General features: G+C 35.2%; 1 protein-coding gene across 2 annotated transcripts in view; it reads right to left on the reverse strand.

Annotated features, from left to right (window-relative positions):
• The window catches only part of UPF2 (UPF2 regulator of nonsense mediated mRNA decay), a 66,508-nt gene that overhangs the window by 24,377 nt on the left and 19,437 nt on the right, over positions 1–22,694 (reverse strand). For both annotated transcript variants that reach the window (XM_075764560.1, XM_075764643.1), the window contains 9 exons: positions 20,298–20,401; positions 19,696–19,781; positions 12,941–13,049; positions 11,625–11,738; positions 10,418–10,534; positions 4,482–4,667; positions 3,739–3,942; positions 2,842–3,117; positions 1,304–1,487 (listed from right to left, as the gene is read on the reverse strand). In XM_075764560.1, coding sequence (XP_075620675.1) covers positions 1,304–1,487; positions 2,842–3,117; positions 3,739–3,942; positions 4,482–4,667; positions 10,418–10,534; positions 11,625–11,738; positions 12,941–13,049; positions 19,696–19,781; positions 20,298–20,401 — 1,380 coding nt within the window. The remainder of the gene's footprint in view (positions 1–1,303; positions 1,488–2,841; positions 3,118–3,738; positions 3,943–4,481; positions 4,668–10,417; positions 10,535–11,624; positions 11,739–12,940; positions 13,050–19,695; positions 19,782–20,297; positions 20,402–22,694) is intronic.

Genomic DNA, 22,694 nt, shown 5'->3' on the forward strand with positions numbered 1-22,694 from the left:
ATTATAGTTTATGTAACTAGTGGTAAATTACTTCTCAGTTATTTTGAGAGCATAAAAGCCAGTAATTTAGATCATACTATAAGAAAATTTTTATCTGCATTTCAGTTGCTACATAGGTAATTTTAAGGCATGTCAATTAAATGAACAGTTTATTAAAAATATAAATTCCTCCTAAACCAGAAGTTGCAATGCTTCATCTGGCAATTACACATACTTATCCCACTGGATTAAAGGATTATTCTTTAAAATTGAACTCGTCCAACTAGATGAAGTGCTTGTAAGACCACAATTAAAACTTATAAAGTGTAAAATTTACATATAAAAGCTTTTCACAACCAAGGTTGTCTTCAAAGAAAAATGGAATATTACAAAACAACTCCACTTAATGAGAAATGAGCACAGTAGTATCCAATAATTAGTAAGAACTGATACGTACAAAAGGTTTAAAAGTTAATATGATAGCAGGTTTAGATACACACACTAACCAGTATTTTGTCAAACTGAGCCCAGCTTTTTTCTCCTGAAATTGACTGATTTTTAACACAGCAAGATTTATAAATATATATCACTTTAGTCTTAGCAGGAACTACAAGCTAGCACACCATCTAGATGACAGATACATTTTAAAGAAAAAGCTCTAATTCATGAAAAGGAAATAATTCTCTGGCCTCTACTGAAATGTAAAACCCATTCAGAATTATTCTAAGGGAAGTGTAAGGCTCAAAGTACCCAAAAGCATTTTAAAAGCAAAACATGTGCTTCTATTGTAGTCTTACACTAATGCTTGACACAGCAGCTCTAGTCAAATCTAGAACTGGGGAAGAAACACAGAGTTGCAAGCAACGAATCTACCAAAATGACCAAGCTGGTTTCCACCAGAGCTCACCAATCAAGAGGCTGCAGTAACTGAGTGCACAGATACTCCTTGCTCTTTGTATTAGCCTGTGCTTCCTAAGTTTTTCTGACAAAATTCATAGTTTGCTTCCTCATCATCTGCACCATACTACTCCATATACTAATACATATATACACACACATTCCCCCTCTCCAAATACTACTATATTAATCACATGCCTATTTACTTTTTTTTAAAAAACCCACTCAATCACTTTAGAGTTATGGTGATTCTATATGATCTCTATGGTGATCAGAAAAATGCAAAGAGTTACAAAAATATTTCTATTATGAGAATAAAAAGATCATATTGTGAGAATAACAGTAGTTGCCCATCATCGTACAAAAGATAATTTAAGAACCACAGGAATTGTCAAAGAGACCTCATTTCCCTTGCACATTTTCTTACCCAATTTTATTAAGAATTCTCGTTCCAAGTCTTGCACCTGTCTGATAGCTTCTTCCAGAGAATTGCAGAGCTTTATCTTTGGTCTCAGCAGCTCCAGTGTATCACTGATCATATAGTCTATGTCTATAGGAAATGGGTGGTCTTTTGTCCAAACATCCAGGCTTTTTTTCCACCAAACATACCGCTAGAATATAAAATATTCAAATAAATTATATGCACACTGGCATTTATAAACTATTTAACTTACAAAGTTTGCAATAGCCATGTTTGTACGGTAGAAACCGCAAAGATTTCACATCACTGCTCTCATTTCATACTGAAAATGAAGTAGGACTAACAGAATGTTTATTAAAAAGGTGACAGTCAAAAGGAACACTTGTTGAAAATTTTAAGGTGTAACAAAAATATGACTTCTTCACTGACAAGTTTATTTTGGGTTAAAACTAGGACCACACTGTACTTCAAAAAAATCATTTTACATCTCAGAGATGGAGGATATGCATCCGGCAGGTCTGAAATAAGTCATTATCACCTTCATTTTTTAATATCCTTGTTTTAGTATAATTTAAAGAGAGAAGCAGAAAGAAAAAAAAATTAAGTCCAAAGAGTTTTAGTATGAACTCCATGGACTGGAATTTCACATTCGTTCAGAGGAACCTATTCCAGTGTTTGAATACTCCTGCTATAAAATCTTTTTCTCCCCCTTACATCTATTGAATCAGAACTTTCCTTGCTGCAACTCGTGACCGTTACTTCTCATTCTTTCACCACACATGCCTGAGAAGTATCTGACTCCTTCTCTACAAACACTATTAGCCAAGGACAGCAAATTAATTAGCATTCTCTTCTCCAAGCTGAGCAAACCCACAATGTGAGATCCAAGAGCTTCCTGATCAGTTTGGTGACCCTCCATGGGACTCAGCTCAGTTTGCTGATGTCTCTCCTCTCATCTACCAGGGCACCCTGAACTGGAAACAGTGCTCCAGGTATGGCCTCAAGTGCCAAACAGAAGGGAAGGGGAAGAAAAAAAAAAGTAAATAGAATCACTTTCTTTGATCCACTGGCTACACCCTTGCCAACACAATACAGTATGCTGTTGGCCTTCATCACCCTAATGGTGCAGAACTTAATGTCACATTCATACAGTCCAGGAATCCTGGCTCTATTCCTGCAAAGCTGCTTTCTAGGTAGTCAGTGCCAGGCAGAATTGTTGCATGGAGCTATTCCATCCCCACTGGAAGGCTTGATACTTACCTTTGCTGGAATTTTCAAGGTTTCTGTCAGCCCATTTTTCCACTTGCTGAGACCCCCTGAAGGAGGGAACCTAAGCCCTTCAGTGAATCAACTACTACCCCAGTGTTCTGCAAGTTTGTTGGAACAGTAACATCAACATAACTGAACATACATGTCACTTTAAAATAAAACTGCTATCAGGGAGGACTCTAAAAATTATAGTGCTAGAGAACAATGAGAGAAATATGTAACAGACTGACCTACATTAGCTTGTTAAAGAAATCTACAGAGCTAGTTTAGAATACCTGAAAATATACGAGGAAGCAATCAAGTTTCCGTTTGCTAGATCCTCTGTCAAAATACTGCCCACAGGTATCGAGGATTGTACAGACTAGTCTGATTCTGAAAAGATGCTCTGGAGGATCCAGTGGACTAGGACTACCATCAGGGTTCACACCAAATGATGTGAAAGAATACAGAGTTCGAAATATTACGGCTGATTCCACCATTCGATAATTGTAAAGCTCCCCCAAAAACTTGGCACTGCTGATTCGCCGCTGGTTAAACTTTGGTTGGTTAACCTTTATCAAAAAAACAACAAAGAAAAATCACTTAATCATGCAGATATAATAAAATCTTTGTAAAAGGTTGTGGAGTTTTGTTTGGGTTTTTTAGTTTTATTTTAAACTGATGAATTCATTATAATAAGAGATGGTTATTTACAGCTGTGCACACAACACAAAATTAAATTTTAAGAAGTACTGAAAGTATTTATGAAAGCTGGTCAACTAGTAGTTATTATAAAGTTCAAATACATTTAACATATTCTACCTCAAATCTATAATGATTTTTCATTGCCCAAAGAATTCTTGTTAACTATAACCCCTATTAAAATATGGGCTAGTCTCCAAAGTTACTTGAAGTTGCATTAATCTGACTATACTGTGCAAGAATAAATTGTATCCCCTTACTATAATAAGGGGGGCAAAATAGCTGTTCTAGTAATCTTTGCAGTTGGTTGGGGAGTTGTTTTTGTTTTTTTTTTTAATTTAACTAAACCTACATAAAGCAAACAACTGAGGTAGAAGAGTCAGACAAAAAAACAGACTCCAAGGATTCTTTTCTTTGAGCATGATTATTTTACTGCTTTCCTTTCAATAAAAATTGATGAGTATGGCTTAATAAAAATGTTGGTTGGTTACCTCCATTCCCAGTCGAATATCCTCTAGCACTCCATCCACAACATGGATTCCGACATCTTCCTGGTAAAGAACCAACCCTGCTAAGAGGTTGGCTACACAGTGAATACTATTATATTTCACGTTCCAGATGTTGATCATACAGCATATAACATAGTCTTTTACTTCTGCATCCTGCCAAGGCAGCTTGCGCATCTGTCTCAGGACCTAAACAAGTTTTAAGACAAGCTTAACATTCTAGCAGGCAAAATTCCAAGATATTCACTGCCATCCCCTCTTTTTCAGGGTTGGGATGAAATCCCTGAAAGCGTTCTGCAAGCAACCTCACACTCTTTTTCAAGCATACTCCAGATCTGCCAAAGCTATGGAAAACTTTATAGATGTAACCCAACTGCTGTCCTCAAACTACTAATCAAGCTGTCCAAATCTGTTCCATAATTTCCTTGTTCTTACAGTCTGTATTTAACTGTAGTCTTTTGCTCTGAATGCAAGATATTTAGTACAAAGATTCTCATTTCATTCTCTATGTGTTCAACACAACAACTGTGGAGAATGCAGGTCCACGACTGGAGCTTCCATGCATTACAATAAAAGAAATGAAACTATCTTAACAATCAAGGATACAAAACTAATCCCTCTTCTTTGCAATGAAAAAAAAATAAATTAAAAACCTCCCCAAGCCCTTTGAAAGTTAATACTACATCACTTCCAGTAAAATCTGTATCAAAGATTTCAAGAGGATTTACCTTCTCTGTGGTGACCTTGGAGAGATCCTTGTAAAGAAGCTTACGAATATATTCCTGCAAAGGAGGACGTTTTTTCTTCACAGTTTTTTCAGCTGGAGGAGGATTACAGTAGTAGTAGGCATTTTCCACCATTGTAACATAGCGTGCATCTAGATGCATTGCTTGTTTTTTTCTCATCATTTGTTCCTGGAAGTAACGCAAATAATCAGTCAAAGATGTTGACATACTACATTCTCAAGCCAAAGGCTTTTACAGTTAAGTCTGGAATAAAGGAAACATGAAAGGTTGCAGAAAAGAAAGTTAAATGCTTAGGTAGGGACAAGAAAGGACAAAGCATATATATAGTTCTGTGTTGCTATTTCTTTACAATCTCTGTTTTTATAATGGTTCATCTGTGGTGAAAAAGTTTCAGAGAAGTATTTAAATTTTAACTTGAAATCTAAATGTTACTGTTTACATAAATGGTTAACAAGATTATTAGCCACTCTATTCAAAACAGGATTTTATTTAACTAAAGCAGCTGAAATACTGATTTCTTGACACAAACATAGTGAATCATCTAAGAGTGGCAATCTATTTTTTACAATATGCGATTCCAGAAGGTTTATATTGATGGTTTCACATGAATTTTCAATGATTTAGGCAATGCCATTTTTCTTATTATATGCTCCATTGTTGCTGTTTACCCAAGCTGAATAAACTGCAAGGAAAACAGTACCTACCATAAAGTAGTATCTCAGAGGAAGAAAATAAAAATGAAAAAAAAAAAAAAAATCAGACAAGCTAAAGGTTACTACATCAACACTAATTACTGTGCTTAATTGTGAGGAATTTTCCTCACTGAATACCACCTTTTCTCCATATTTCATTTTGGTTATGTACATAAAGATTTATCTTGTGGGCTTTAAAAATTTATTGGATCTAAAAATTCTGTACAAGAACAAAAGCAGCAGTTCTAAGCTACTGATTTTTACAGTTAAAAATGAGGATGAGCTTAACTCCATTACAGAACTTTTTTTATACACTATTTATATATGTGTGTAATTCTAGAAATTGCACTAGATTTTTATTTACATTGCAAAACCCCATGTATTCCAAGATCACTGTAAGGTGGTTCAACAGGAAAAGAAAACTTCATTATTTCATAGAGGTTGGCTACATAGTAATTTACAGCAAACAGATAAGCAAAAGTAAGGTGCAATTTTATCACCGTGCACAAATGTTAGTACATATATTCATGCAGCCCAGTAAAGTAATGGAAAGAGTTTAAACCTCCTTTGATTGTTGGTGAAGCAACCGAATTTTTCATTCTGGTGGACTTTCCACTAAACTTGAGTAATTTCGAGTTGCTTTTACAAGGCAGTAGTTCAGTTCAACCAAAACGTAAATATACTCAAACAGATCCTTAAGCTTGAGTTTCAGCTGCTAATTCAATAGGGAAAAGTAGTTTTGTGTAACATAGTAACCCAACAAATAACATGATTTTCCTCATAGATCGTCTGCATCTACTGCCAGGAGGTCTCAATCTGACACAAAGCCTAAGGCATTTCATTTTTAACCTTTTCCATGACACAAATGGCCTCCGCTTTGATTCCCTAAATAAGGCTGTTGCTTTCCAAATGGGAAACTTCTCTCAAGCAGCAGCAAATTAACTTACAGGTGCTTAAGAGATGCACAGCACTTTAATAATTGAGTACATAAACTGTTTCATGTGGGGAAAAAACACTTACAGTGGTTTATAGGATCCAAAACCTTACTGTGTCATATAAGTTAGTATTACTTAGTAAATTTTCTTCCTTTTCTAGACGTATCAAGAGAAAAATACATTTCTGCTGCCTTATGACATTTCTAATGTTTTACTACAAACTGGAAAATGAAGTGGGGCAAAGTAAAGCATAACAGAGGAAATGGCAGAAGGACTTGCAAATAATTTTTAAAAAACTAAACCTACATAATTTGTATGTTTTCCTGTGTTATAAAAAGTTGCATGTTTTACTGTCAATCATAGCTTGTAATTAAAATGCTTATTCCCAGAAAGGGCAATATGCACTACCCCAAGTCTGAAAATCACTGTAATTTAACATTTTTTGAACAATCCCAAGTATATATTCTAAGTGGATGGTATTAGTCTTAACCTCTGTTAAAAGCCATCTCCACTTTAAACAACCACGTGTGTTTCAACCCTTTTTCACTTAAAGCATGAATTCAGCTGGACAGGCAGGAAAGAGAAACTGTAACAATACATTGCCTACAATAACAAAAACCGTGACACATTTCAGAGGAAAAAAGCAAAACTTGCAGTATAAAGTGTTTTATGCTAAGGAACTACTTTGGGTCTTCATTTTATAAGGCTAAAATGAAGAATTACAAAGGTAAAGCATTACATATGAAGATTAGGTTTCTGTTTTTCCTTTGATAAAGGGAGACAGATCACAAACAACATTAAAACATCCAAGTTAAAACAATAAAAGGATTTCTTTTTCTGCCTTGATGAGTAACAAAAACTTCTCTGTATATAGTGCATATTGCAGATCCATTTAAAAATAAAAATCTCGTGAGAATTAGGATGTGCTCTTCTGGTTAAGAGTCTTGCTCATGCCTCCCACAGTTCAAAAAACTGGTAATACCAATTTGCATTGTGAGAAATAGAATTAATTTTTGCAAATCAGCACAAAGTGACAGTATAGGCACCATGTAAAACCTAACAGACAGAAAAAGCTCAGTTCAGAAAAACATTTCAGCATGACTGACAGTTAAATTATCAGATTGTAACACAACACTGAAACTGTTCAGCTCCTCCTCCCCTTTCCTACCTACATTGTTCTGCCCTTCTATTTGTTCTAACAGTTCAAAACCAAAATTTTAAATTTCTTGGAAGCACACTACTACTAGAGTGAAAAAAACACAGTTTATTTTAACTACAAGTAATTACTTTGTACAGACAGGCTGTGACAATGTTCTCCCATGTGTTCAACTCCACCTATAAAAGGAGTCACACTGAGAAATGAGCCACCACACAGCTATAGTTCCATATGTTTATACAAACGATCTTGCTTTAAAGCTTAAAGACAAATGTGACAATTGTCTTAAAAGGATTAAAAACACATCAGAAAGCTTTTAATACCCAAACTTTGAATATTCTTTTAACAAGATCACAACAGCATGACACAAGAATTTGACATTTTAACACAATTCTGTTACAGAAACATAGATCAAGTAACACTGCTGATCTTCCTTCCAAAGCACCAATTCAAATAATCCATGTATCAACAGAGCAATCCTAAAGCCATTAGTTTTACATTAATATTTTAAATTACATAAAAAGGACACTGAATTTGAAAGACTTGCCAAGAATGATGAACTAAAATAAACACTGCCCTGATAAAAGAAGAATCTTTAAATAATTTGCAAAACATAACAGTATTTCCACAAACTGATCTAGAACGTGATCAGTAAGTGTTCTTCTAGAATAAGTCATGTAGTACCGCTAAGTTTGTGGCACTCTTATAGAACACTTTAGAAGTAATTAAGGGAAAATTAAATTATTAAAAATCCATTCTTAACTATGACCTTCTGCACATCAGGACAAAGTAATATTGTCTTTAATAGGAGACATGCAACCTGTTTGGCATCTTACTACATAGTATACCATCAGCAGTAAAGATTAAGACCAATAATTATTTAAAAGATCAACGGGCCTTAATTCTACCCATAAGAGTCATTGATAAGATCAGCTTTACACTTTTTTTTCCCCACAAGAGCCTAATTAGCTTGCTTTGGGAATAATCTCTTCTACAGTTCACACTGAGCCATAGGATAAGCCTATGACCCAATTTGTACAATACCATTTAAGTAAAAAGTAATCTTTGTAGTTTCAATAGGGCAACATTAGAAGACACATTTACTGAAATGGTTGTAGACTATGCTATTTAGCCTATTTTACATCTTAATCAGTAGATATCCCAAACTATTTGACTTTTCTATCTTCTCCCAGTTCCTCAATGCATAAGAAAAGACTACTTATTGGAAATCTTGTGAAGGTTTAAGGCTCAGTTTGTGATTTGTCTTAGACTTCAGAGTTAAGTCATGCTTAGCACTCACATCCAGCAGATTTCAGCAATACAGCTAACAATCAGCATTTCTGTAGTGCGTAAGACAAAGTAATCAGTAAGGAAAAGCAGCTCTGGTAAAACTGTTCCTGACTTCTAAAATTCTTACTAACTACCAAAAAGCAGCAGCAAAGAGTAAAGTGTCTTTTAAAGATAATGGAACAGCACTTTCAGGGGGAAAATAGTTGATTATGGGAAGGAATACATTTAACAATAAAACACATCAGCTGGAAACCTTTAGGAAATTGATAGAATCAAACCTTTCATGACACAAAACACTCTGCAACAAAAAGCGCGAGCCAAGAGCTTGCAGTTAATTTGTCCATCTCTTACCTCTTTGACTACACCATCGCAACAAATGCTCTGATATTCAGAGAGGTTCAGAAAAAAAACCAGAATTTTGTGGAAAAGAAATTGAACAACAATATACCCAAGTACACAACAACTGCTTCTCCATTAACTCTACAGAACGAGAAGAGAGGCTACAGATTCAAGAGAAAGACCTGTCAAGCATAAACCTGTGCTTTTATAAGGAAGGAGATAAATACAGAAAAGACAGTGATGTTTCACAGCTTAAGAGAAAGATTCCAAACACTTAAACCACTCCCTTCCAGAAGGGCAAACTACGTCCACTTTCTCCCCCAAACATAGCAGCTACTTTCTTTACAGCAGATATACGTCTGTATTCTTCCCGTAGTGCACGAATTTGAAGGGAACATGAAAAAACCTAGTCAGTCATCTAACACCAACAACATGGTCTATTAGTTGGTCAGTATCTGCTCAAGGTGCTTCTAATTTAATGCCATTTCCCATTGCTAGTATTTACCTCTGAAGCACTTCAACCATGTCTGACTCAGTTTCTTGCCACGGACAAAGGGCATTAGGATTCTCTCAAGCCAGTAAATATATTATTCAAGGCTCAAATTTACAAACTAAAGACGACCAAAAGCTAATCCTTGTTATTTTTAAATCTTTGCCAGTACTTACCTAGACTTACAGATACCACTTCTACCCTTAATTACCAATCTCTATTTCTAAAACTCATTCCTCTAGTGTCTTCATAAACTTGTTCTTCAAATTTAGAACCCCTGATTGTCACACAGGGCACAGAAATCCTCTTTCACAATTGTCTTTACCTCCAGTTAAAATACCTTATAGTCTCCAGTTCTACTTACTACCATTTTTCCCCTCAAGGGAAAGGCATGTTCAGGTACAGCTACTAGGGGCTTTCAACCTCATCTCTGCTTTTACACTACCTTGGAATTATTTGTAGCTCAAAAGCAATAGCTTTTGGCTTCAGAAATTTAATTCTTTATTTACATTTTCTTTACGTCATGAACAAATTTACAGGTCAACTGGCATTCTCCAGAATATTTTCAGAAAACTGTTGTCACAGGAGGTGTAATGGCAGAGCTGAGACATCACTGCACAGGCTACGAGTAACATGATGATGCAAGTCCATAGGACTACAAACAAAGGTTGATAGTGTCAAAGTAGCAGTAGGGCTTGAACATATGTAACATCAGTCCACCTTGAACTCCATTCCACAACATGGAGGCAAGATTTCAGGAAAACTGATTGATTCTCCTCCCATACTTGTCTCTGTTTTTATTAAAGAATCAAGAACTTTATCCCCCCTGAACACTCAAATAAAACTTAATCAAAGTTTTCACTTACTAGTGTTTGAACACTGTAACTGACAATTAAGATACTAGTCACCATCATCATTATGGTCAGACCACAGCACAAAGCCAGAAAATAAAAGCAGTAATTGGTTTAATTCAGTGCATGACACCCTCCCCCATAAGACAATGAGTTTGCTCTTACCAAAAGAACACTGGTTCTTAAGTGAGATTCTGGTGATCTAAAGAGGAATCTTCCACAGGTTTCCAACAGAGTACATGCCATTTCAATATGGTGATGAGAAAAGTCTGACAGAAGCATCTGGTATACATTTATATAAAAAACACAGCATGTTAAACAAACTGCAGAAAACAGTACGTTAGATCTACCACACATTATACTACTGTGGTGTTCCATAATCTTTAAGACAAAAATGCACATTGATTTCACTGATCAGATGTTAACAAAATTCAGAATATTAATCTCATTAAAAAGTGTTATAGGAACAGACTAGACCCCAAATTTAGGCTCCAGAAACCTGAAAAACAGGCTGCTTCCTACAATATTAAAACAATCACTATAATCTCTCCCATACCTCTTCCAACCTGGTCATATTTGCTTTAAAATTCCTGCTACTAGACTGAAAAACCACCAAATAATGCTGCACAAGGACACAATAACCTCAAAGCACATCTAATTTAATTTTATTAAGTTAAGCAATAACTAAAAATCAATAGACCTTTGGATTTTACAATATTTTATAGATGAGAAAAATAAGTGAGTACAGTTTAAGAATTCAGCTTTGATACCCAATGAGTCGATGAATAGAAACTATTCCTAGAAGAAGTGATCTTAACCCACGTGAGTCTTCAACCACCTTTTATAAAAGGGACTTTTTTAAAAAAAATCTATTCTTAATTTGAGATATGACATCAAAGATAAGTTTGAATGTTTATCAGCACTAGGATGATATGCCTAGAGTTCAATGGTTTCCAAAGACTTGTTTTGTTCCTCAAACAAAAGCATCTGCTAAAATGGCATATAAGCCTCTCCTCGCATCACCAAAGTTTTCTGCCTCTATCCCCTGCCCAATATAATGAAAGTTTTGCAATATATAGCAGATGAATAATTAGCAACATCTACCACCACTTTACAAAAAAATTATTAGTAATTTGGTTATGTCTAAAGGTGGAAGTTTATTTTAATATTTCTACCATCAGAAAAATTAAAACATTCTAATTTCTAGAACAACTATAAAAGCCGCCTCACACACAGTAACAACAGGCATCAGGGTTTAAAACATCCATTAATTCACTGCATATGATAACATCAGCAATAGATACAGGAAGGGGAATAGGCTGGGGATACATTATCAGCATATAGAGTAGTACAGGATTATCACACCACTAACCTTTAAACAGTGGAGAGTATCATTTTTGGAGAACATCTTAAACTTGGTAAGTTCACCAATAAATCTCACAGTTTTATTCTTTGTTTCAATGTTGATCTGGTCCTTTTTTCTTACCTAAAAAAAATTATTTGATTTTAGGCCCTCAAAAATACCTACCTCTTATAACTTACTTTGACCCAGATGTGTTTAATAAGCTTGGGAATTCAGAAGTATTTGATATTTGTTTGGTTCTTTATGCTCTACCTTTATCTATGACCAGTCTCTCTACAATCTTGTTTCTTCAGAAGCTTTTGAATTTCTTTCCCATCCCCTCAGCCTTCAAAAAACCTGCTATACCTACAGCTACAGACTCACATCAACCTGGCCACCCCGCACACTGAAGTGGTGGTTAAACATTCTAGATTCTACATTTTTAGAATCAATAAGCAGTCTCTATATGAATATGACCACTTGTACAGTCCCTAAGGGAATATTAAACATTGACAGCTTTTTCAAGTCAGGTTTAATAAAGTGCAGACTTTTTTTTTTTTAAAGTTTTCTTTTAAAATTACTGATATCCAGCATAATTTTACTAATAAAGTACAAATTCATATCTATATCTAAACATAATCTGCAAAACACAAAATTGTATTTCTCCAACAGAAATAGATTTTCTGAGAACAAATACTTAACTTCAGATAGTTAAGTCTTAAGTAAGTCTGAGTAATTCATACACATTTTTAATTTCAATATTAGAAAAAAAATTAATCCATACCATAAAACTCAGAAAACTGTGAAGGAATCATCATTGTGCACCATAACCAACTCTATTACAAAACTTATAACAAAGTGAAAGAAACAACACTGAGAAATACATTTGTAAGGAAAAAAATTTTGGTTGCTGACAATTATAAAATATAATTTAAATTAAGCACTACATTGTAATAGTAACCACCATATTACAACAGTGACCTTGTAGTGGGAAATGTGTTGTTAGAATAGGTCAGTTCTCATTTTAAATGCAAGTTATTAATTTACAGAAAATTCTTAACACTCACAGTTGGAACAGTGTTTCTAATTTCTATGACTTTTGTTGTAACTCTTGTACAGTTCATTTTAATACATATGCAGACTTATACGGTAAGTTGTAAAAAAAAAATCTTTTTAAAAGTACAAATCTAGTATTCTAGAACAAATCCACTCAGATGACAGAAAAATATTCACTGAATTTAAGAATTAGCATCTACATAATATCAAACAATATGTTATTCCCCAAAGGGTTACTATTATCAGATTGGTTAACTTTGAATGCAAAAAACTAAATCAATAGAACATACATGAAATCTGAAATCCCCTTTCAGCATGGAACAAAGGTCCTCTGCTACATCAGACATACAGGGATGCAATGTGGCAACCAGTCTTGCATAAAATGGTAGCAAATCCAACCTGCAAACAAAGGCAATGCTAAAATAAACAACTAATTTATAGGCAAAAAGGTATTTATGTCTACAAATATGGGTACCATTTTATTTGTGAAAAGAATTAGTGTGCCTGTACTGACAGAACTATGTACATGCAATTTTATGGGCTCACACTTCGGAATGCAGCATCATTTAAAATTAATAATACAAGGTGGTATACTACCACGTCCCATTGGAATCCTTCACAGTTAATTTCCTTTCAAAAGTACTGCCTTAGGTGGAAGGCCAGACACCATCTTAACTACAGAATTCAACCTTTAAGAAATTACTGGATACAAACAAAATTTAGATCCCTGTCAATATGCAAAAGGAAAAATTCTGCAGACAACTCCACTTGTTATTCAAAAAAAAAATTTTTTTTTTTTTGAGTAACAGCAGACATAACCAGGAAGGTAAAAACATCTTCTAAATGAATGTAGTAGTTACTACATAAAACAAAGCTCAGCAGATGTGATGTGGCAACCCTTTTCCCCCAAACTCACTCAGCACTCCTACAAATAATAATATTGCAAAATTTTCTACAGAACTCTCCTTATTTTCTTTTCTCTTTCCTCAATTATACCCATTTCATAGTATTACATGTTTCCCTTAAGGAATTTTGGAGGGCAATTTGTGTTTTCCTTAGTTTGTACTTTGTTGCTTTCCATCAAAGATTATCTGGTTGTAAAAATGGGATAAGTGCCCTTCAACTTGGTTTTTGGCATCGTGTAACAGAACACAGAATATAATACAGCTGCATTGCATAAATGTGTGTGTATTACTTTTAAATGCAGAGAAGCAAACTGCACTCTGAGGCCTCATAATATCATTTAACAAGGTAAAAAAAGTATTTTTGCTTTATTTTCAGAACACAAGTTAATACTGTAAACAGATGAACTGTAGAACAAGCATACTGTTTTAAGTGGAGAGAAACATCTTAAATTTGCATGTCTCAAGTAAGAAATTGCCTGTAAGGGGAAAAACGGATCTTGAGCTTACACTTTATGAAGTATTAAGGTTTTACCTACTGCTAGGGAAAAGAAAAAAACAAAGGAAAAAAAGATGCTGCCAAAAAAAAAAAAAAATATCTAAAAGCACAGTCAATACACAGAGCTTGCCCCGGCACAAAGTAAAACTGGAAGAGCATCAAGACAAAAACCCCCAAAACAAACCATACATGACTGCCTCCCCTCTCCTTTCTACTGCTATGTCACTAGAGCACATTTTTAAGATCTTTAATATCCACTCGCAGAAAGAGGGATAATTATGTATTTAAGTTGTGGACTAGAAGCATTGGAATATACTACCTGAAAGAGGCATAGCTAAGCAGCCTCCTGATAATACATAAAATTCCTGGTGAAACATTGCAGGTATCCCAGTTACCTATTTAACAGTTTTTATTCTCTCTGGTTAATCAATAACTGAAACTGTATTTACATTTTTCAAGTTTGTTGGAACACACCGTCAAGGATGACTAGCCACAGCAAATTACTATGATGTTATTAAGCATTTAGCCATTAACTCTGAGATGAAGTGAAAGTCTCATTACTTTACACACATACAAAAGCTACACTAAAAGGGGACTTTGGCTGAATCAAAGGGGTGTGATTTAATTGAGGTGAGTTCAGTATGGCATCTCTTTTGAGACAAATAGCAGAAAGTTTTATTCTGGTCTGAACAAGTACGTGCTTGCTGAGAGCTAATAATTTCATCTCTGTAAACTGAACATACCTGGGGGAAAATTAAAGTCTTAGAGCACATTGTTGTTATTCCTTCACAGAACACAAAAGGTTTCTTCATGGGGAAGAATACTAAGACTGTGTATTTCTAAATAGGTGAAATATAATAAGGAAAAGCCTTGGGTCAATTACTCTGAAATTGGCAATCAGAGATCGAATCTGTTCCCTCTCTCACAGGGGAGACAGAAATTTGTGTTCAGAAGTGGAGAGATTGCAGTATCAGTGGCACCACCTACTGGTACCTGCATTAAGGCTAATTAACTGCGGTTTTTGTTTTCTCCAGAAGTACTTCTTTTTCTACAGAAAGGGGGAAGAAATTAAGTAAAAAAACCCCACAGTATTGCTTTCTCTTCCTGCTCTTCTGCATTATGAAGCCAGATCTAGCATCAGGGATGAGTCAGTTACTCTCAGAAGCCTATGTTAAGCACCCTAAATATAAACTACCATAAGTAAAAAACCCAGTACTTCTGACCATTGCCACTTTGACCACATACCTTGGATCGAAATCTAGTCAACTCTGGATCACATGGGCTGCACTTCAGTGAAATACATAAGAACATATCTTTTTTGGTAGAAATGTTAGTTTATAGAAATAAAGAAAAAGACATTGCTCAAAGTCCTAATTGCAATCTCAGTAGAATAGGTGCATCCAAAATTTTATAGCCAGAAAGAGTGAAGGGAGCATTCTGGACATATTAACTGGGATTCTACCAGAAAGACAGCTTGGAGAATGAAGCAATAGAGCAAGAAGCCCCACCTCACAAGCAAAATCATAATCCAGATAAATGCAGTGTATTCACAGGGCCTGAACAGGTACAAACTGCCACCCACCCTGCTCAGCGGGAAGAGAATGATGCTGCGGAATTGGCATGCTATCAGATAAGCACTTTTTGCTTTTGTTTCTTAGCTGTAGTGTAAACTTCTTATTTCAAGCACATCCTTCAATTTTAACCTCAAATGAAAGAGGCCACTGAAACACTGATAAGTTCAATTGAACGAAAATGACCTTGCTACTTAGGATTCACAGGATAAAAAGCTGAAAGAACGTAGATACACGGGAAGCTTAGATATTTGAGTTAAAACACTCAGAACTATTTAACGCTTGAGAAGCGGCTGTCAAAGACCAGACAACAATAATGTAAAAAACTTCCATATGATGAACAACAGATCTCTTGCAACTTCACAGATCCCCATAGATGGGAATAGCAAAAAGAACCAGAAGCCATGACAGCCCTTATTGACTGTTTAGTATTTGTCTAGAACTGTTTAGCATTTAAGGCCTAAAAAGGGATTTCAAACTTCTCATACTGAAGTAGAAGAAAATTCAGCAAATCTGCTGCATACAATTAAATGTAAGTAATAATATGTATCTGTAAAGGAAGATAATTCAGTTAGCAAAGAATTACACATAAATACCCCAAAATTGCAAGCAGTATGGATTAAATCACTGTACAGCCACTTTAGTAAAAACCATGAAGTCCTGAATTAAAAGGCTAATATAAGCTTTAAATCAATCCTCCAATGCAAATCTGAAAGCCACTTGTATACTAGCATTGAAAAAGCTTGTAAAAAGATTTTCTGTTCTGCTGGGTTGGAGGTTCAAATCACAGATGAAAACGTAAATGTGACCCATAAGTATTCAACAGAGCAGTGCAATGATGTTGTATTCTAACACCAATCTACTGTTAAGGAAAAAAAAATTTTTTTTTTAATTAAGCTTTCTGTCTTGAAGGATCCTGTATTTGTCTCAATCTATCCAACCCCAGTGGAAGCAAGAAAGCTCCCTGGCAACACAGCATAACAACTTTGACTTTACAGTGTCTGCGTTACACCTCAAACATGAAACCAGTTTTGTACTTTCTCACTAAAATTGTTGTACCTGCACATTTCCTAAAACTGATCTCTCAAGAAGAAATGGAACTTACTCTGTTATTGAAATACCTTATTATGGCTGCCAACAAAATAGCTAGGCTTAGACAACATTATCTGATATGCTTGGAGACTAAACACTTGGAAAATACATTGATTTATCTACATCCTATAAGGACACTGTTCCTCTGAACCTTTCACAAAAAAAAAAAAGCAACACCCAACACACACCCAAAACAAAACAAAAAACCTCCTGAAGAACATAACCACACCAAGATTTTTTCTCCCATGGTATCCTGGAGGGATATTGCAGAAACGCCTGGAATCAGTAAAAACTAGTATGCAACACCCCTAACTGAAAGTAAAGGCATGCCATTATGGCTCAGCGAAGAGATACACAAAGCAAAAACATTGTTAATGCATAGTATACAAGGCCTCAAAACAGTGTGTTATATAATTTTCTAAATTAATTTGTAGTGTTTTATAGCAACTGTTAGTGCTGTGTGCCATATACACACCTGGAGCTTTTCCACAAGGATTACAAACGTTGATTTCAAGACAGAAAGCAGAACTGTTCCTTTACCAACTGCAGTAAAGCTAATTTAAATGTTAGGATATATGCCCTTTAAAGTCATCTGCACCTATGGGTAATTCAGCTGGTACTTTCATTGCAACTGTTTGTGGTTCAGAACAAGAAGCTCAGTCAAAATCCTATTTCTTCTGCTTAGTGGCCCAGAGATGAGCATCACTAATGCACACAAAAGAACCGCAGATATATACAACTGAACATAAGCATCTTACAATTGGAAATTGGAGTACTCATTAGCCCAGTAGGTCTCAGAGGAGACAGGAGAAAAAGGTATTAAAGAATTGTACACAGAATATTAATATTTCTTCATATTAAGAATTATTAATATTTATAATTAAACAACCAGAGTCATCAGCTGAGCCATTCGCTTCAGTATTAGTTCCACCTATTAGAGAACGGAACTGTCACAAAGATAGCAGCTCCTTGAGCCAACCACACCATCTATCCTACTCTATTGAGTTCTACAGAAAAATTAATCCTTTTAAAATAATATTACTTTTAAAACAAATTTGTGGGATAAGGGAACTACCACTGGGAAGACAATGGTGGTAATGTGGAGACTAAGTTTTCAGAAACTTACTGTCTTCCTAGTACAGCCTGATGAAAAACACTTTTTTTAATATCACAATACACTAGGAATTTAACTTTTGCTTTCATAGTATCTATATGAAACCACACCACTGAATTTACACATCATGTCGGTTTTGTCTGAAACTACCTCTTTTTCTTTGCATAATGTCAACAAGCTCCTTTAGGTCATTATCATCTACCACACTTCAGTGGATTACGTGAAGAAAATCACACATCCTCAAAGATGTTCCAAGAGTTAATGATCAATTTGAGCAATCTGGAATCTACAGCACCAGGCAGAAATACAGGACAGTGGTACAAATATTACTGTACGTTCACAGACAGCCATCAAGCCATTTCCATTTTGCAAAATTCTCTATTATGGTAGAGCTGAAGACAACAGTTTAAGTCATCCTGCTGATTTACATTGCTGTAGATATTCCAGGTTGTGTGAAAAAGTTCTTATCGAATTGTGTATTGACCCATTTCATGATTACCAGTTGGCTGATAAATAGAAATGTTATTTCCTCTGCACCATAAGTTTGGGCTGAAGAGCATCTTGTTTTAACACAGAAGATATTCAAGTGTGTGTATTTGAGAAGATACTCAAATGTGAATTACTGATAGATGCGAAGTCTCCACAGACTGAGGTATCAAAATCATACCTTTTAAAGAAAAGAATATGCAAGAGAATGAAAGATTATGTGCACTTCTAATTGCAAAAACTAATTATCAAAGCAGAGTCAGGTTAATGCACACAGTCAGTAAACAAACCATTGGTTTATACACAGCTAAGAGTGTAGGGTGATTAACACAGCAGATGCTTGTTACAAATGGGATGTAGAAATAGCCTAGAATTAAGGTTGAAAACACAGTGCAAGAAATGATTAAAAATAAGGAAAAACAAAACACCAAAGTCTGTTTAATCAAAGCAATAGTCTACACAAGTTATGAGACAAAAAGGACACTCAAGAAACTATGTTTCTTCCCCAGTGCTAAAAGGGAATGGAATCAAAGTGGCACGAACTCTAATAGAAAATGCAAGATGATGAAACATTTGAAACTAAAAGCAGCATCAAAACAACCTCTGAGGAGAAATAGGGCAAGGTGGAGCAAGAAAAGCAACTCCTTCATAATTGCACTTAAGTTGCATCTATCTAAGGTACGAGTTTACCAGAGAGTAGAGAAATATATTATGCCTCCAACGAATTTAAAAATTTTATCTCAATATTTGTAATAATTTCTGTAAGCAAGGCTCTTCCTGTAAGTGCAGAGACCTCTCTTACACAAAGAGAGACAAGGACAAATAACAAAACTCTACATGGAGCGATCTACAAGGACAGAAGAGGCCAGGCTCAAACTCTTATACTTCCCTTCTCTAAACTGGCTGGCCTAGAACCAGCTCTGTTCCAGAAGATAAAAGGCTATAATGGCTATGTACTATACCAGAACTAACATATCACAAGAAAATCTCCTTCCTAAGTATGTTGCACTCTAGCTATTTACAGGTTCTCCAGAATGAAATATATCCTCCTTTTTTGATGGACAGCAGGTTTTGCTGTTTTCATGGCTGAAAGTCATGAAGAGATCCACTATAAACACAAAAGTACCAGAAAAGAGAAACTAAGTATGGAAAAAAAATTATACTGCTATGGCTAAATATTGTTGTGAATTGCTTGATTTTTAATCCTAAACATTTCTTTGGTGCTCTAGCATAAGTCACTCCAGAAGCATACATCAGGAAAAGACAAATGCAACTTGGAATATGCACTGGTCTTCAATAATTTAAACAGTTAAAAAATATATACATATGCTAAGTCAAATAACCAAAGGGTGGATCCAGCTTCTTCCCCTTCAGTTCTTACCTTTGTCTAGGAACTATGAAAAGTGCTCGCACTAGTTTTCTTCTGTTGGCTTTTGTATTCATATTCATGCAAAAATCCATTGCTGCCTATAAAGAGAAAAGACCATATAATACTTCACCTTTAATGCAGTGGTTTATTTATTTAAAGCAATATAGCATGCTTTTCAAAAACATCTTTTACAAAGCTATTTGTTACATGCAGCTGCTTTAACAGTGTAAAGTAAAAAAAAAAAATCTTCATTTTTGTCTAGAACTGACACAGACAGAAAACATGTTCAGTTACAGGAACACGGACTGATTCTTTGGATCAACCCAAGGAAGAAAGCAGCTTTAGGTAGATGAGGAGTAATTTGTCAGGGAGTGATGGGAGGGGAAAAGGGAAAAGCCAAGTCTACTTTTAAAACAAACTAACACATTAGACAACAGGCAGATGAAACAGATATCACATGATATTTGGGCAATGGCTGACAAAGTGAGGAAAAAAAAATTTCCTCCAAGTTAAAAATGAATTCAGCTACTGCTAGATTTCGTAGGTTCAAATCCTTATTTTTGATCTAGCATTATAGCCTTTAAGAGTAGAAAAAATGAAAACTACAACTATACCTTGTCTATGAGGTCTCTGTTGACACAATTTGGAAGCTGCTGAAGAAAAGCATCTACTATAAGTTTTAAATGAGATCCAGTACTGGCTTCTTCATCTTCTTGTTCTAACAGAGTGAAATAAACAAGTAGCATACATCTTTAATCTATGAAATATGATGATTTACAATCACATTCCCCAAACACAGTGCATTTGTAATGTTTAGTTGTTAAACATTCATGCACAGATTCAAAAAAAAAAATCTAAAGATGAATACAAAATTTAATGCAAGAATAAATCCATTGATATGTCTATGCCAACAAAAGTCAAAAGTATCACCTTTAAAACTTGTCATCCTATTCATGAGGTTCCCTACCTCCTGATTTATACTGCCAGGAGCAACAACAGATATTCCTAGAAAACTATGGTAATTTCTTTAGGTGATAAAAGGAGGAACACAAGAAGGCCTGACCATTGCAGCGGGGGAGAACATAAACAAACCACCACCACCACACCTTAATGTAATTGTGGATTCTACTTTTTTTAATGTACTTTTGCCCTGCAGGAAAAATAGACATGTTGATCACCAGTGTCCATCAAGACCATTCTTTCACCCAGTGTTCTTGGTATCTTTTCACTTGAGGCTGTAAAAGCTGAAGGAATTTAGCTGGCCTCTAACTGTACAGAAACCAGAGTACAGAAACATAAAATAACAAGGATGGAGGGTTGATCATGTAGCAATTGCAAGGCAAGTGACAACTTGTTTCTCAAGCAAATGCTTCTGTGTAATTTGCAACATAGGAAGTAGTGACAGTGACCTGTATCTGTTAATTGAGTCAGTAACACTACTCAAGGAAAAAACTGCAGGACAAGTCTACCATAGAAATTCAGATCTTCTGACATCAGTTATGAAGAACTCACCAGACCAATCCCCCTACCCTTTAATTGCAAAACATGTAGTTTGCTTCAAAAATGTTCCAGATTTTACTAAGCCCTAGAAACTAGTCCAGTTTGCTTTATAGTACAATATGAGCCAAAACAATGAGTTATAACATGAACATGGAAAGAACCCTTCCTTTGCCAAAGCAACGCAAAAGAACACTGCTTCCTGAAAAAGGAACACGATGACGTTTGGTTTCCTTTCAGTTTGAGGATGTTCAGCAGTAACAAGAATATCTAGGAGGTATTTGAAAACAGAACAGAGTTCAAAAGGTGAATATGGTGGTGGTGAAATTGCACCCAAATAAACTACAAAATACCCAAGACTTGGTAAAGTCACTTTTGTCTTTACGGGCTACACAATACAATAGCATAAAAGTCTGAAGTTCCTTTTTCAAGCTACTGAAAGGCAAAGAGAAAAACAAAGATGATACATTGTAGGATTTTTTTATTTTTTTTGAGACAGGTGGGAACAGGGATTGAGTTTAGGTAGAGAAACATTAAGAACTGCTCCAAGGAACACTGCCAGCTACCCCCTCTTGAAGACACTAGAAATTAAAGCAGATGGCATCGCTTCCTCTCTTGCACAGACAACTAGACATCAGAAGAACAAGAGAGAAGGCTTCATTAAGAAAGGAGAAAAAAGAAAAGGAGGATGTTCTAGATGCTCAGAGAAAAGGAGGACCATGAAGTTTTAAATACTTAATGGAACTCTGACTTTCTCACCACCCATATACTTGGAGTTCACTAGGATGTATGCAATAGCTAAACCAGACAATTTTTACTGGCAAATCTTGTTTTAATGCATTTTTCCATTTAGATGTCTCCTTCTGATGTTCTTTTTTTCTTTCTTTTTCTCTTACAACGATTAGTTGTCTCACCTCAGTCTTGCTGTTCAAACTCACTCAATGCTCTAGAAATAAATTTTTAAAAAGTCTTTAATTCAGTTACTTTTCAAGACAATCTTTCAAGAGGTCCTGCTATCACATTCAATTTCAACAGTTCTCAAACACATCTCTTCTTTCACTGGTCGCCTTCTTCACTGGAGGACTACACATAATCTCACACACTATTTCTAGGTGTTTTTTTTCTCATCACACACAGTACGTGGATCCTTTCTAAGTGGAAAGGCTCTTCTGTAGTACCTGAAGCAGGTTTGAGACTTAAGACAGAAAATTAAGAATTTTACAGTGACAGGAAATGAAACAGTCAGGTCTTCCTTCTCTACAGCAAACAATGATTTTAAATAATCAATTCATGTAAAAAATTAGTTAATTTCTTGTTTTTCACTTTAATCCTCTTCAGTTTTTCAGCATCACATTTTAAAACCGCATTACGGCTTGTAGTAAATTTTTTAAAAGAGGTAGTCTATAGCAATGACTGTTAGACTAGTTGTAATAATCTATCTGGGTGCAGATAAAATCATGCAGTACAATCATTGTACAGACCGAAAGAAAAATTATTTTTTCTTTTTAAACACC

Source organism: Balearica regulorum, chromosome 1 (genome assembly GCF_011004875.1).
Source record: "Balearica regulorum gibbericeps isolate bBalReg1 chromosome 1, bBalReg1.pri, whole genome shotgun sequence".
Taxonomy (NCBI): Eukaryota; Metazoa; Chordata; class Aves; order Gruiformes; family Gruidae; genus Balearica; species Balearica regulorum.